The sequence below is a fragment of the Dermacentor variabilis genome, chromosome 10 (genome assembly GCF_050947875.1).
Source record: "Dermacentor variabilis isolate Ectoservices chromosome 10, ASM5094787v1, whole genome shotgun sequence".
NCBI lineage: Eukaryota > Metazoa > Arthropoda > Arachnida > Ixodida > Ixodidae > Dermacentor > Dermacentor variabilis.
In genome coordinates this window covers 50,139,538-50,154,493 of record NC_134577.1, presented here as the reverse complement: position 1 = coordinate 50,154,493, position 14,956 = coordinate 50,139,538, and the positions used below count along the sequence as shown (strand labels likewise).

General features: G+C 53.5%; 1 protein-coding gene across 1 annotated transcript in view; it reads left to right on the top strand.

The window, feature by feature from the left end:
• Positions 1-2,469: 2,469 nt before the first annotated feature.
• The window catches only part of LOC142560507 (uncharacterized), a 174,279-nt gene continuing 161,792 nt past the window's right edge, over positions 2,470-14,956 (top strand). The window contains exon 1 of the mRNA XM_075672666.1: positions 2,470-4,121. Coding sequence (XP_075528781.1) covers positions 2,639-4,121 — 1,483 coding nt within the window. The 5' untranslated portion in view covers positions 2,470-2,638. The remainder of the gene's footprint in view (positions 4,122-14,956) is intronic.

The following is a 14,956-nucleotide window of genomic DNA, read 5'->3' as shown; positions in this document are numbered from 1 at the left end:
TGTGCTCGTATGCTGCAGCCATAACATCAAATATTGCGTCTCAGTCAATTGAGAGTAAAGAAACAGCATCACACCTTCTGACAGATGCCAAGCAAGCGTGCGCCTAAAATCGAAGTGGGAGCTTGCTCTATGAAAGTAGAACAGGCTATGACCGGCTAAATTCTGAGGCTGATTCGATACAAACGCTTTCGCACAGCGTAGAAGACAAAACGCGCTCATGTGCAGCTGCTCGCGGCAATTGAGTAGCGCGCATTGCTGGGCCTGTTGGTCTGTCAGCGTGTCACGCAACCATCGGGCAACATCTTACGTGCGATTGCAGTGAGACTATACATGGCATTCTGAACATTGTGCGATGCACCACGTTGCCCATGAGAATATTTGTAGAAGTGTAGACAATGACAACATAATTAGAAAACTTTGAGACAGTCACGAGCTGTTTGGTTATGATAACCGAAAAAAAAAAACTACGGGTTGGAAAGTGTGTCACTTTTAGTAGTCGGCTGCCTGCTTCGTATCGACGCGTGTCGATATGGTATTGCCGTAATAGTGAATGTATTCAACAGTACTGCGTCGCGCAGAAGCGACGACAGTATCCTAGGAATGCTTAAGGGGCCTGCTTCTGCCCGGAACTAACGTTACGCGGCATCATTCACGACTCTACAAGAAGGGACGAGTTGGTGTCCCTAAGGAATGAGTGAATAGCTAATTGTGTGCAACGTAACGTTACTGAAGCTTTCTCAGGAGACAAGCTCTCTCGCTTCAGAGAATTGCTGTCTCTGCTGTCTAAATAGGACTGTTGTTACTTACGATCCAAGGCAGACGAACAAATGTTTGATTGAGAATAAAAAAAAAAAATAGTGACCTCCCCACTCGAAGGGAAGAATTTGAGTGGTCCAATTTTGTTGGACCGCTCCTACGGCACAATTCCGTCCCATACTCTGACGACTTCTCGCGCAGCACATTCAGCCTATTCGGGGAATTTCTCTACCTCAAGGCAACATCCTAACAGCGACGACGGCTTAAACAGTGAGCCGATTGTATAATAAAGGTGATAGCTTTCGCGCTCTCTCAGTGATAAACCCGGATTGTTCTATCTCACGCGTCTTCATGATTTACGGTGAGTCATAGGGTGGCACACATCTTGTTTTTCGTTCGGGACTGCGCAAACGTACAGCGGGTTTTTTCCGCGAAAACGATGCTGCAATACCGCGCCCAGGGAAAGCCACTCGTCCCAGCAATGTTCAGAGTAGAACAGCGCAACGTTGCCAGCATCCGCGAACGCCCTCAGAGACGTCGAGGGCACACAGCTCCCTTTCTTCCCCCGGAGAAGGGCGAAAAACGGGAGAGCGAGGCAGACGTTCATTGTTTGGGTCGCAAAGGCCGTCGCTCCGGTAACCCGGCCAAGCGGATCCCGAGGCTGGGAGGGCGAGGAGGCGACCGGGAAAAGCGACGATCACGCTTCAGGCTGGAGAAATGCCCATTTGTTTCGCGCCGCCGCACCTAGATGGCGCCACCGTAGTAAGCGATTCGACATTAGTTCGCCATCGCAGCACGAGGAGGCTCTGCGTTGGTGCTTGAGAAAACTTGAGTTCCGTTTGTTGTTCCTTGAACGGTGTAATAGCAATGCTTGAGGAGGAAAGGCATAATGCTTACGGAATAATAGAATGGACTTAAATGTAGCCGATTCTACAAAATAATTCGTATCCTCTAGTTGCAGAGAGTCACATACCACTTTTATAACGGTCGCAGGCAAAGCAAGACCTCCGACGCGCAGCACTTGGGTGCGGGGACGAAGGCAAAATGAGAGAAAAGTTTAAACGATGAAAGAGAACACATTCAGCGACGAGGACGGTATTTCTGGAGCTCTGAGCGCGCCGGGGCTGGGGCCGCAGGCCTAGCGCCACCGTCGCCGCAGCTAGGGCTCCTGGAAGGTCGGCTTCTTCCGGAAGCACGGCGCCGTTGCCGCGGCGCTCGTCTTGAGAAGTCGCCTCGCCCGTCGCTCGCGTCCTTCTGCGGCGGTGCACGCTTTACAGGGGCGGCTCTCGCTCCGTGTATTGACGTGCGTCCCTGACCTTGCCTTGGTTCGAAGTGAAAGGGGGGATGTGAGCGAGGTTGTCCGCGGCAGATCGGCGGGCGCGGGGCGCTCATAATTAGGAGATCGATGGCCGTTCGAAGAGTAGGAGGGATCGGCGACCGCGTGGTTTCGGAAGACCGCGTGTCGCGCGTAAACACAGCGGCGGCGTTCTCGGGGATCCCCATCACAGCGCGCGATGTTTGGACGGACACGTACCGTGGCGGCGGCGGTCGGGGGACTCGCGCCTGCCTGCGTTCAAGGGTGGCGATGCCAGCAGTGGCAGCACCGCACGGGTTGCACCCCTGCGGCGCATGCGCAGACGGGGAGCGCTGCGCCGCGGCGCTGCGCTCGGCGTCGCGGCGGAACACAGAGGCAAGATGGCGCCGGTGCTCAGGCCACCCGTCGCTCGGGGACACGAGTGAGACGTCCCGGAATTGCTGTACCCCGGGCTTCCACCGGCGACCGGCAGCACCGTGGGAGGGACGCGAAGTGAGTGAGCTACCAGCGGCGTCGATGGCGGTCTGATTGGCAGCGGGCCCGGGCCCACCGCGAGAGGCGAAGAGCATGGACGAAAACAGCGGCGGTTGCCTGTCGCCGGAGGAGGCGGCAGCCGCGGCTGCTGGGGCCGATGAGGAGGAGGGCGCGGAGGAGGCGGTTCATGGCGAAGAGGAGGTGGCGCCCCCCTCTCCCTCGGCGGCCGTGGTGGTGGCGGCGTCCCCCGTCAGCCCCCAAGAAGCGGCGGCCGTGGTGGTCGCCGAGGAGGAGGATGACGACATAGAAGAGGGCGAGGAGGACTCAGAGCGGCATGCAGTGCGCTCGCCGCTCGACGCCGGCTCCGAGCAGTCGCCCGAGCTGCTGCAGGCGGCCGACCTCTCGGTGCGCGACGACTCGCCGTGTGGCGAAGTCGGCGCCGACGAAGACGACCTCGACGACCCCGTGAGTCCCGCCTCGTCGACGGGCATGATCGACGCTTCCGAGTTCCGCGGGCTCGACCCGGGTTCCTACCCGGGTCGCATGTCGCCCGGCGGTTTCTCGAGCAGCAGTTACGCGACGCTGACGCCGCTGCAGCCGCTGCCTCCGATCTCGACCATGTCGGACAAGTTCTCCCACTACGGCCACCACCACCAACACCATCCAGGGGCCAACGGTGGCTTCGCGCCGCTCGCCATGGGCATGGGAGGCTATTCGCAATACGACAAACTTGGTGCCACCATGTCCGGTGCGATGAACATGAGCCCGCCGCACGGCACAGCGCCCATGCTGGGCGCCGGCTCCGCTCTGCCGTCGCCGCCTCCTTACTCGCAGAACGGCCTGAGCGTCGACAAGGGACTGAACGGATACGAAGCGGCAGCAGCGGCATCCTACGGTGGATCCTCGGCGCCACAGAGAGAGCTGACACGGCTCGGATCGCCCCAGTCGCCGACGAGCCTGCACTCGCCCATGCTACCGGCCCTCAACGGCCTGTCACCGCACACGCCTCCCCAGGCGCACCTCGCGGCACCTGCCACACCGCCGCAACCGCCGCAGCCGCCGCCCGCGCCGCAACCGGAACCGAAACCGGCGCGGGTACTGCTGCCAGTGGTGAGCAGCAACGCGCTGGGACAGGTGGTCGTGTGCGGAGCCAAGGCGTCCGTGGTGTCGTCGAGCCTGGTGCTCAGTCCGACCAAGGCGATCCACCCTGCCGCGGTGATCACTCAGCAGGTAACCCACCAGCAACAGCAGCAACAGCAGCAGCAGCAACAACAACAGCAGCAGCAACACGCAGCCCAAGTGAGCGCCGGTGGTGCGTCCAGTCCCGCCGACGAGGCGGAGGAGATCAACACCAAGGAACTGGCGCAGCGCATCAGCGCCGAACTGAAGCGCTACAGCATTCCGCAGGCCATCTTCGCGCAGCGTGTGTTGTGCCGCTCGCAGGGGACTCTGTCGGACTTGCTGCGCAACCCGAAGCCCTGGAGCAAGCTCAAGTCGGGCAGGGAGACCTTCCGCCGCATGTACAAGTGGCTCGAGGAACCGGAGTTCCAGAGGATGTCGGCGCTCAGGCTCGCAGGTGAGTCGCAGTGGCGGCAGCTCGGTGCGCGTTCGCCTTGCACGATGTGAAGCACACAAGGTCCCGTGCGTGACGACTGTGACCCAGAGGGAACGCGCACGTGTTTCGCGTGACGTCGCATCACCAGAGCAGAGCCGCTGTTCACTACGTACCTCGTTACTGCGATAGTCCGCGATGAATGATTGCAGCTCGCAATCCAAGCTGCAGGTTATATGACATGACGGCGGTTGCTAGTGCTCGAGTTCACTGACCGAAGTGTCACGCCGTCTTCCCGACTTCTCGCGCACTACGGAGAACTAGTCACGACGTCGTCGTACCACGCGGAGCCGAGGGAGCACGTGGACTGAGCTGGTCGGAGGGCGAAGCCTCGCCACACCAGGCGGGAATCAATCCATCATTGATTTGCACGTGCGGGCGTGACCTCCCCTCCGCGTGTGTGGTGCGTCCTCCCCTTTGGGTCGAACTTGTCGATGATTCCTGTTCCTTTCTGGACTTATTATTTATTTTCCCCCTTCTTGCCCAACCCGCCCACCCACAACGGGAACCAGCCGGTCAACGTTGTGCTGACGTGCCACCCGGCACTTCCCTACCCGGGTTCGCGTGTTTCCTCTGCTGCTGATGGACACGTGGGCAGATAAAGGATGGATCTCATTCGTTCTTGTTCCGAGGTGAATGAACTTAGTGTCGGAGCCAGGCACGTGGAGAGCTTACAGTCGTCATCTTCTTATCGTGCACTAGTGAGACTTCGAGGCGACACGTCTTGTACCGAACGTTTTATAATATCCGTACACGAGCTCTCTGTTATGCTTCTGATGTTCGTCGCGCGATTGTTTTGTCATCCATGTTTTGTGCGAAACGTAAACATTTCGGCGCTACATGTGCGTTAGCATAGCGCTTTACATCAGGCCACCGCTATCGCGACAACTGATTGGGTTCTCTGCAAACTCACCACGCACGCACCGTTTACAAGAACAAAACGGTTTACCACGTGGAGCAGGCACCGCCTACATGTCCGACAACAAACAAGCTTCGAAGCGCGTGGTTTCTCTTTTCGTATTTCCCGCGCCGAAACGACGGAGTCTCTGGCAGGCGCTGCCGCGCCCACTCGAAACGCGCGCGCGCTCGCGAGCACCACGTGTCTTTTTTCCCGCGTTTACGCGAGAAAAAAAGAGACGACGCGGCGCTTCCAGCGAGAAAGCACGCGAACTCGCCGCCGGGAGAGCGCGCGCATCTTTTTTTTTCCCCCCAGCGTCCTTTTTTTTTTCGTCGTACTCCTACCGGCGCGCATCCGTCTTCCTTCCTTCCTGGCTGCGGCTGTGAGCGCTGGCGCGGCGACGCCAGGCAGAGGCGCTGTGCTGCGGCGAAACCCGCTTCCAGGGAATTCCCTGCGCCTGCGTTACCGCCGCGCTCCAACGGACGAGGCCAGCGCTAAACTGGGGCGCCAGCGAGCTAGCTAGCGGGTGTGCATCGCACCCTCTTTTTTTTTCCCCGTGACTCAGAAGCGGGAGCCCCCTCCAACGCCCGAGGTCTTCATTTTCTCTTTATTCGGTCCCTCGAGTGAACGAGCGCATCCGCGCGGGCTCGTCGGGTGCACGTCGCGACGGCGTCGGCTAGGCGAACACGACAACAGCAGCGGCTGCGGGCGTCAGAAGCGTAGAAAAAGAAAGGGTTACTGGTGTGCGGGCGGAGAAGAAAGGTGGTGAGAAAGAACGGAGATCGCGAGCGTTTCGCCGATGAAGTATGCTCGTAGATTTTCTCCATGGGTGCGGGAAAGGTAGGGCGATACCACGAACGCGGCCTTTTAATTTGGTGCGTTGCGATGGTCGCGTAAGTACCGGGAAAAGAAAAAAAGAAAGAAAGCGGAACATTTGTTGCCTGGTGACGTTCCTGGTGGCGCATTGCCTGTTGTATGAACAAAGACCTTCGCATTGCTTTGGCTGCGCTGTGCGAAGCCGAGGGCTTTGCTTTACGTGTCGCAGCGACTCGCGGCACTGCACTAACACGCGTTTTCATGCAGAAAGTAGTAGGGGAGTACGAGAGGATACTCTTGCTTGGAGGCAGATTACGTGCGATGAGGATGACAGCGTTGTTTGAAACAGGCCGACGCTTGCTTCGTAAAGACGCACGGGTACACATACGCATACACCGTCTGCGAAGGGAATTTTAAGCGTCAAGTGAGCGGATTTTAACGTAAGTAAAAGGATAGGCTTGAGGAAGTAACAAGACAATGGTGATTCTTTTGACGCGCGAAACAATGGTCGCCTTTACAGTATTGCGTTTCGGCTGCTGCTCTTATGTCCCACTTTAGTTTTGAACGCGGTGAGCCGACCTGCTAACCAGGATTGTGTGCTATGGGCCTTTTTTTGTTTGGTTTTGTGCGAGATGCTACTGGCCTTACGAGAAAGCCTGTCAACACACTCCTGCCTCCATAAAACATATGCATCAAGAACCTAGATTTTACGGCATTGAGATATCGCGATACGACTTTATTTTGTACTATGTAGCGGTTTTTCATCCCTAGCTAGTGTAAACTTGCGTAGAGGTTCTAACCTGTTATACCCCTAGTCGTGCGGGTTTACCTCAGATTTATGTAGGTTCTTTTTTAGAATCGAGGGATTCAAATACATTCGAACCAGGGCGGGTTAAGTGGTCTCCCGCGTATGTTGTGCATAGCTTCCGATCGGTGAGGTAAACATTACTAGAAGAACGCAGTTTTTGCAAACATTGTACACTAAGTGTCAGAGTTACCACATTCTGCACTGCCTTACTTGAAATCGGTACTTTAGCTAAAACAGCAAAGCGAATAAGGTTTCATTCTGAATTGTCTTTTGAGGGCACATCATTGAGTAAATCACCGCAGCTGGTATTCAACAGTCTGTGTGTGCTATGCGCCGTTTTCGTTTAGCTTCGTACGAGATGCTACTGCCTTACGAGAAAGGCTGTCAACACATTCGGGTCTCCATAAACCGTACGCATAAGGAAACTACATTTTACGGCACGGAGATATCGTCGTAGAACTTTATTTTAAACTGTGTAACGGCTTTTCATTTTTAGGTAGTGTAAACGCGCGGAGAGCTGGCCCCGGGCGTCGTACCAGTTTTATTTAAGCGGCACGATCGAAACGGTCAGCGTTAACAGTATGCTTAAAAGACGGCTGCATCGAGTTCATTTTGGCATCTACACGTTGACAGTCATTCGCTAATTCCTCGTTGGTGATTTGCACGTCGTTGCCGCGCAAGTCCGTTGCACAGTATGGATCGCGATTGTAATGACATCGTTGAAAGTGCGCGCAACAGCACCAATTTATTTTTCACTCACTGCAAGCAATTCCTGGAAACAAATGTCAGGTTTGCGTTCAGACGATTTCTTTGTCACCTGTCCTCCGGCGTCTACAGCACTGAGCGCTACAAGCAAGACGCCAAATGAGTGCCGCGAGCATCGCACAGATGACATTCAGCAGCGAGATAGACGTTTCGGGCAGGGCGTGCCCACAACACCAGAGAAAGCAGGGCTGCATTAGCGGGTGGGCGTTGACAGGCGCTAATGCGTATTAGTCGAGAGCTCGGCTTGCTTTCAGCATCCGTGTGTCGCGGTTGCGTCCGACTCCGTTTCTTGCAACATTTCGGGGCTGTATAATTTAGTGATCCGTCACCAACATATCTTTCGGCAGGAATGACAAGTGTCCGTTGCTTGCCGTGCCCGTTATCTTAGAGGCGCCAATTCAGCGTGTATTGTCGACATATTCTCAGTCGCACGTCGCAGTCTTCTTTAGCGCCGTCGATTGATATCCGCCGTGCGCTAATCTACTGGTTTCCTCCACCTTACGCATTGCTTTTGATCCTTTAGCGCCTGCAATTGAATCGAATCAAATAGGTGCCGCGTATAACATGACTGTACAGTGACGTAACCCATTTCAGCTGCGACAATGGTGTATAGTAAGATGTGCCGCGATTCACTGCAGAGTTTATGGCGGCTGTAAACAACGAATAGTCACCAACCTCGTCCTCGCTACCTTGGAAGCAGGTGGTTTCACTATGTGGGCGCTGATATCTCGGAGGGAGGTGACGGAGTGACATATGTGTGAATTAATCCTTGCTGCAATGATCGTGTCGCCTTCTGTAGAAAATTACCTTACGTAATTTCCGTATTGTGAAGCAAACACTGCTGAACAGACCGAAAACCTTGAACGTACCAAGCTGGCAAGAAACATGCCCTCGTGTGGATCATGCGGATTAGCGGTTGTCTGCCGATCTAAGCCAAGGAAGAACGCACAGGCGCTACGAAGCCTATACAGACCATCTTCAGATTGATGCAGCTAAATCTCATTATACTGCAGTCGCGAACAAATTGCTGACGTTGTTTTTGTAAAGAAAACGATTAGAGGTTTCTGTGTGCCGCTGTGCGTTCGTGGGAGAATAATGAAAAGAAAATCATTGAAGTTGTATGACTGACGGCGTCTTGCACAACATAGTTGCGATGAATTCTACTCCATGAGGACCGGAACAGCTGGTTTATTTCACCGAGTCTCAGTAAATTCGTGGTAGTGTACTTTCAATAATTCAAGGAACCTTTTATGTCACTCTCGACTTTATTTAGTTATTGATACAAAGCAGTTTAGGCTTCGCTTACCTCTTAGCCCGGCGGTGTTGAATGAGCAATTGGTGCGTACGTCCGTTTCCGAACACAATAGCACGCTGGCATTTCCTTTTATCAACAGTTTCAACGAAGCAAATGCGCGGTCAGCCGGCATTGCGAACCGAGATATTGGATGGTTTTAGCTCACCGCTGCCGGCTCTACCGTTGCCACTGTACGGCTTCGGCCATCTGCGAGCTTTGCGCGATACTTCTTCCACACATCGCCGAGCGTAGACCTGGTGGCGATTCTTCAGCGGATGCAAATCTGGAAGATGGCTAGAATGGTAGCAGTAATGGTAGGGCGGTAGCTTGCTACGTGTTGTGGCGCTGCGCGTTACTCAGGTTTACGCCTGCGGCTTTATAGCACAGCAGCTGTGGCTTCCGGCTGTGTATAGCCTATAATGTGAGGTCGCGAGTTGAAATCCCCACCGCGACAGCTCCACTCCGGCAGGAGCGAATTCAAGTGACGCCTTTCTCATTCACCGTGTGCCCTTGCGGTCTCCTGTTTGAGCTACGAGAATCAAGACTGCACACAGCTTAGAGTTTCTAAATGAAGCGGTATTCGGCAATGGACGCAGCCTGTCTGTATAGTAGGTCGAAATGCGAATGGTTGAAGAAAGCGTCGCGGGCGAAGCACATGCTAACATTAGCTCTGCAAGGTTAAAGCATCTCCGGCCGCCGGTCATGCAATTCCAGGAACTTCAGTTACAAGCCAAGAGAAGGAGATCAGGAGAGTTACCAAAGCGCGTTGGGAGGAGGAGTGGGGAGAGGGAACGAGGGCTGTCGATGGCTCCTGGGGATTAAATGAGGTGATGAAATGGGGCGATTCATCGGTACTGGCTGGGGTTTGTAGGTGTATAGGGTATGCGGAACTGTATAAACACGGGATATAAATATGCGCTGAGGCCGACTATAAAGTAGGCTTTGATGATTGCGGCGGTGAATACAATTAACCAATGACTCGTCCAATTAACCAAACGTGGACTAATTAACTATAATATTGGGGGTAAGTAACGGTACACGGGTACTGTAAGCGCGCGAGTGTGCGGTAATAGCGTTTCTTCTTAAAGCGCAAAACGCTAACAGTTGGTGTTAACCAGAATGCATGTCACTCCCTTGCGATGTCTTTAAGAGGATGTCACGGCGGAGAGCCTTCACTACGTTTGATAAAGCGAGACAAAGGAAACTCGCTACCACTAACCTAGTTGGGATTCGAACCCGCAGTGCTATTCAATTTGAGGCCGGTTCTCTGTAGACTAAGCCGCGTATCGACAAGCGTTATTACGTGCGAAGTGAAGTTACCGTGCTCTGCAAACGAAGCGCGTTGTTTCAGGGTAAAGAAAAAAAAAATCTTCGAGAGGAAGACGATGGGTGAAAAATGAAGAATTGAGATTGATTCTCACCGCGTCGCTGTAGTGCAATGAGAAATGTGGGGCCCATAGTAATCTATATAAAACCGATGGCACACCGTGGCACCGACGCGTTACCGCGCATCTTTAGACGTGATTAACGTAGGTGAAAAAGCCGAGTGAGGTACGAATAACAATGATGTGATAAAGCAAGCGTTGAGGTTTACATCTACAGGAATGGTCGTTCGCGCTCGAGGAATGATTCGGGCGCCTTTTCTCAAGTCGTCACCTTATGTCAGTCAGAGCTACGATGAGTTGAAGAAGCAACGCGCCTAGACTCGGCAGCCTCAGTAGAATGCCGACTTGCTCAGACTTGTTGCCGTTCTCGAGCACACTACTGCTTCAGCAGATCAGACTTCGTGCGCGAAGGAGTTGCCCGTCAATGATCCTTGGTCCCGTCGAGTCAGGAGTCGTCCTCTCGTCTGCCACCAACGATCCGCACTGTCCCTGCTAAATAGTTCTCTCGAGTTATTCCTGTCCCTCACCACGAGCAACCTGTGGCCGCGCCTCTTACGCATGCACAGGTCGTGCGTACGCCTCCCCAGTCTCATTTCTCGACCCTCCAACAATCTGCACCGCCAGCCGCTCCTACTGCATTTTAAGCAGGGTCAAGAGTCACCGATCCTTGGCGGTCGCCTGGCAGTCGACCAATTTGTTAGGCCTGCTGCACTACAGGACACGTCGCTCGCTATTGCCACCGTCGACTTCAAACTTCCCGCGCCGCCGCGCGGCCATTCCCGTGCGGCAGTCAGCCCATGCGCCAATCCGTTCCTGGTCCCTCGCAGCGGTATGTTTGTACGAATCTCCCTGAATTTCCGTCGCACCGCTCACCATCTCCTCGACGACGATAGCTCTCCCCAACGTGTCGCCTACCCTCACCTTCCGACCACGAAAACTAAGCGTCGTAGTTCAAGAGGCAAGACTTGCGCCATCTCCGAACTGCCTAAGTCCTCGCTCCTCTCCTGCTAACATGGTCGCAATATCTGTCGAACGTGTTTCTACTTTCGCGCTTGTGGACACCGGCGCAGCCGTTTCGGTTATAGCCGCCAAACTCTGCCGTTGACTGCGCAAGTTGACCACGCCGTTCTCTGGGCCGCCGCTTCACACGGCAAGCGCGCAGCACGTTACACCGCTCGTGGCCCGTATTGCCCGTGTGCTTATACGAGGCATTATGTACATTGTCGAGTTCATTGTTCTTTGTGACTGCTCGCATGACGTCATCCTCAGGTGGGACTTCTTATGCCGTCATAATGCCGTCATTGACTGCGCACGAGTTGAAGTTGAATTTTAGCCCCTCTCTGACGCACCATCCCACGAAGCTCTTGATCGGCCGTCACAAACTGGTCGCGCGCGAAGACGCCGGCATACCGCCTGGTTCTTTTGCCCTTGTCCCAATCTTCTGCGGTGCTGTCAGTGATGTTGCGGTCTCATTCACGCCGTCTGGCATCTTCAACGCTTGACATTGCCGCCGGCCTCAACAATATTTTTGCGTACAGTCCCCTTTCTGCGTTTGTTGCGTTGTTTGTCGGTGAATGTCTCGGTCGCGTGGAACACCTTCACTCTTCGTTCTTTGTTGACATGCCAGGCGCATCTTTCCATATTGACTCCAACGAACTACATGCCCTTTCCACGCTTGGAGAGTCGACGAGTGACATGTTCTTGAGTGCCATGGCCGATACCCTAAGCCCCGCCGAACACTCCGAGTTTGTTCAGCTTCTACACCACTTTAGAAATTCCTCTCTCTCTCTCTCTCTCCACACACACACACACACACACACACACACACACACACACACACACACATACACACAGACACACACACACACACACATATATATATATATATATATATATATATATATAAAGTGGTGTAGAAGCTGAACAAACTGTGAGGAGACGTGCATGCCGAGGCCGGATTTTGTGCATCGGAAATCCGAAAGCTTGATATATATCTGACTATAACGTCGCACACGGACATGGTCAGTGTATGTGTATAAGTTACGGAGAGAGAGCCACGTTACCTTATGACACAGCTTGACATTTCAATATAGCAAACCAGTTCTGCGGAAGCCCGCAAGGTGGAAGAAAGCACATGAAAGGGACTCGTCCCAGTGCCTCGAGTTGTCGATTAATTCGCCCTTGCTCTGCGATCGGCTAGCTTCCTGGTTAGCACAGATAGTAGGGCGACTGCCCCGGAAAGGCGTTGGTCCCGGGTTCGAGTCCCGGACCAAGACGAATTTTTTCTTAACTGCGAGGCTTTCTTTTCTGAGAAAGCTGTATGGGGCTTCCTGTGTAGCTTCGTGCTACGATTCGGGTGGATGCCAATTTCCCTTTCATCTTGACACTTTTTGTCACTAAATGCGCCTTTCGCGCGACTGACAACACGGCAAAGTTGTACAAAGTTTAGCAGTTCTGACCATTAAGAGCGAGGCGTACCTCGAAGCCAACCGTTTCTGGGCAGCTGAGTAATAGTGGGTGCATAAAGCGCCATCCCTCGAAGTTTGCTGCGTCACGTGGTGCGAGAAGGCTAAACTTGGAGAGTTTTCTTCGTTGGCGTTAATGGAAGGGAACCGATGAAGTGTGTCTATTTAACCCCAGTTAATGTTCGTTCACGTCCGCAGAACGTTGCTGTGCCTTGCGACGCTATGATGACGCGGATGTTTTGCTCTGATCAGCCCTACGGTCGTAAGATGGTTCGCAGATCAAGCCATGGATTTCAGTTTTCAAGGAGAGAGTGTCTTCTAAACGAATATTCACCACCAAATTGAACGCGAACACTAATTTAAGAAACAAAACATCAGGACAACGCAGAAAAGGCAAACAGCTACACAACAAAAACAACGCAATAAAAACAAACAACTACGAGAAAAATGCTCCTCGACCAGAAAACACGCAAGAAAAATTCAAGCAACAGCACAACAACAACAACAACAACAATAAAGGGAATGGTTTCGCATATGGATGGGGAAAAGTGGTCTTTAGTATTCTCGACTATGATTGGTGTATCGCACGATGCAGTTAAAATCAACCGCACGAATGATTTGAGGTCGGCTTTTTTTGCGTTGACTTGGATTTTCCGTGTCGGTTCTTCGTTTGACGCTTACTGCGCTCTGAAGGCCCTCCGTTCGCTAAGCGGCATGGTCGGCGCACTTGTCCGCAATTTACTATACGGCACAGAAGATTAGAGGCTATGGCGTTGCGCTGCTAAGCGCGAGGTCGCTAGTTCGATTTCCAGCCGCGACATCCGTATTTAGATGGAGTCGAAGCGCAAAAAATACTCGCGTACTTAGATCTGGGTGCAAGTTGAAGAACTCCAGGTGGTCAAAATTAATCCGCAGTCCCCCACTAGGGCGTGCTTCATAACTATATCGTGGTAGCAAGAGCTTGATGGGGCAACCCACCGCCCCGTTCCAAAGGGGACGCTCATAACACCCATACATCCATCCATCGTGGTTATGGCACCTAATACCCGGAATTAATCTTTTTTTTGTTCTTGCATTTTATTCTATTATCGTTCCCACCTCACATCTACTCCGTGCCCAGAGTATACAATAGAAAACGTTGCGAAATAACGCTCATCTAATGTCATGCCGTATTAACGTCATTGAAAGAACAGAAGTACAGCTCATATCCGTAATTACTTTGAGTGAAATCGTAAACTTATTTACGAAATGCGTCCTTTCTTCTAAGTCCTATAAATTAACTGAGAAAACTGAACGCCAAACAGTCTCGTTCGTATAAAACAGATTCGGCAGTGATTCTGAGACCTGCAGTGATTTTTCGCGCTCGAAAAATACTCTTCGTCGCTTCTCTCTCACATCGTTTTTTTTTTGGTCAACTCCTACGTGCTCGACATCCTCGATTTCCAAACATCCTAGTTTGCCGAGTGCCCAATTGTCTCCAGCAGACAATTTGTGAAGGCGGTTTTCTAAAAAAAAAGTTCTTTATTATACTTTCACCTTTGGTATTGAATAGCGCACCGTTCCTTCCGCCGTTATCACGTGGTTCGGCCTTTGCGCTCGACAGACGGTCCGAAACGGAACATGATCGAATGAACCGAATCCTGGCAAGATACGGCCCAGGTCTTTCACACCCGCTTTGCCTATGCATCACGTATGGCGCATACGCAAACACTAAACAAAACGTCTAAACAAGGCACTCATTCGCCGTGGTTATACAGAACGTCCAAGCCGTTCAGGGTCATGCCTGCCGGCCTGCGAACTGACCCGCGGCTGGGTCCCACTCGCGCGGCGGTGTGACACCCGCCTGCCTCCACGCGCGTTGACATACTACTCGAACCCGGCGGAGGGTGACGACGCCTCCTTTTCGTCGAGCTCGACGCGGCGCGAAAGCTTACGTAGCACTGGGCTGCCGATTGCGCGTTTGAGCAGGCGGGCACGCACGCGGTGGTACGCAACCCCGCACAGCCCAACGCCTCGCCCGTACTCCCCCCTCCCCGCGGCCCTCCTTACCCACGCGGCCCCTTTTCCCGTACGAGCCAGGTGTCCCGCGTCGGTGCGCCCGGCGGACGCAGCTGGCGTCGAGGTGCCGTCGTCCGTGTCGGGCGGCGGTGGGGCACACCCCTCGTGGGGCTTACGTGTTGGCTGGTCGCCAATGGGGAAAGCGAAAGGGGGAGAGGTAAGGGTAGTGACGCTGTACTCTTGTCTCTCTCCTAGGGAAACCCTTCTGGCGCTCTCTCCGCCACCAGGTTTTACATTTGTTCGTTTCTTTTCTTTTGGTCAGGTTTGGACGCTCCCGCCGTTTGTTGTTGTTTTTTTGTGCTTATCGTTT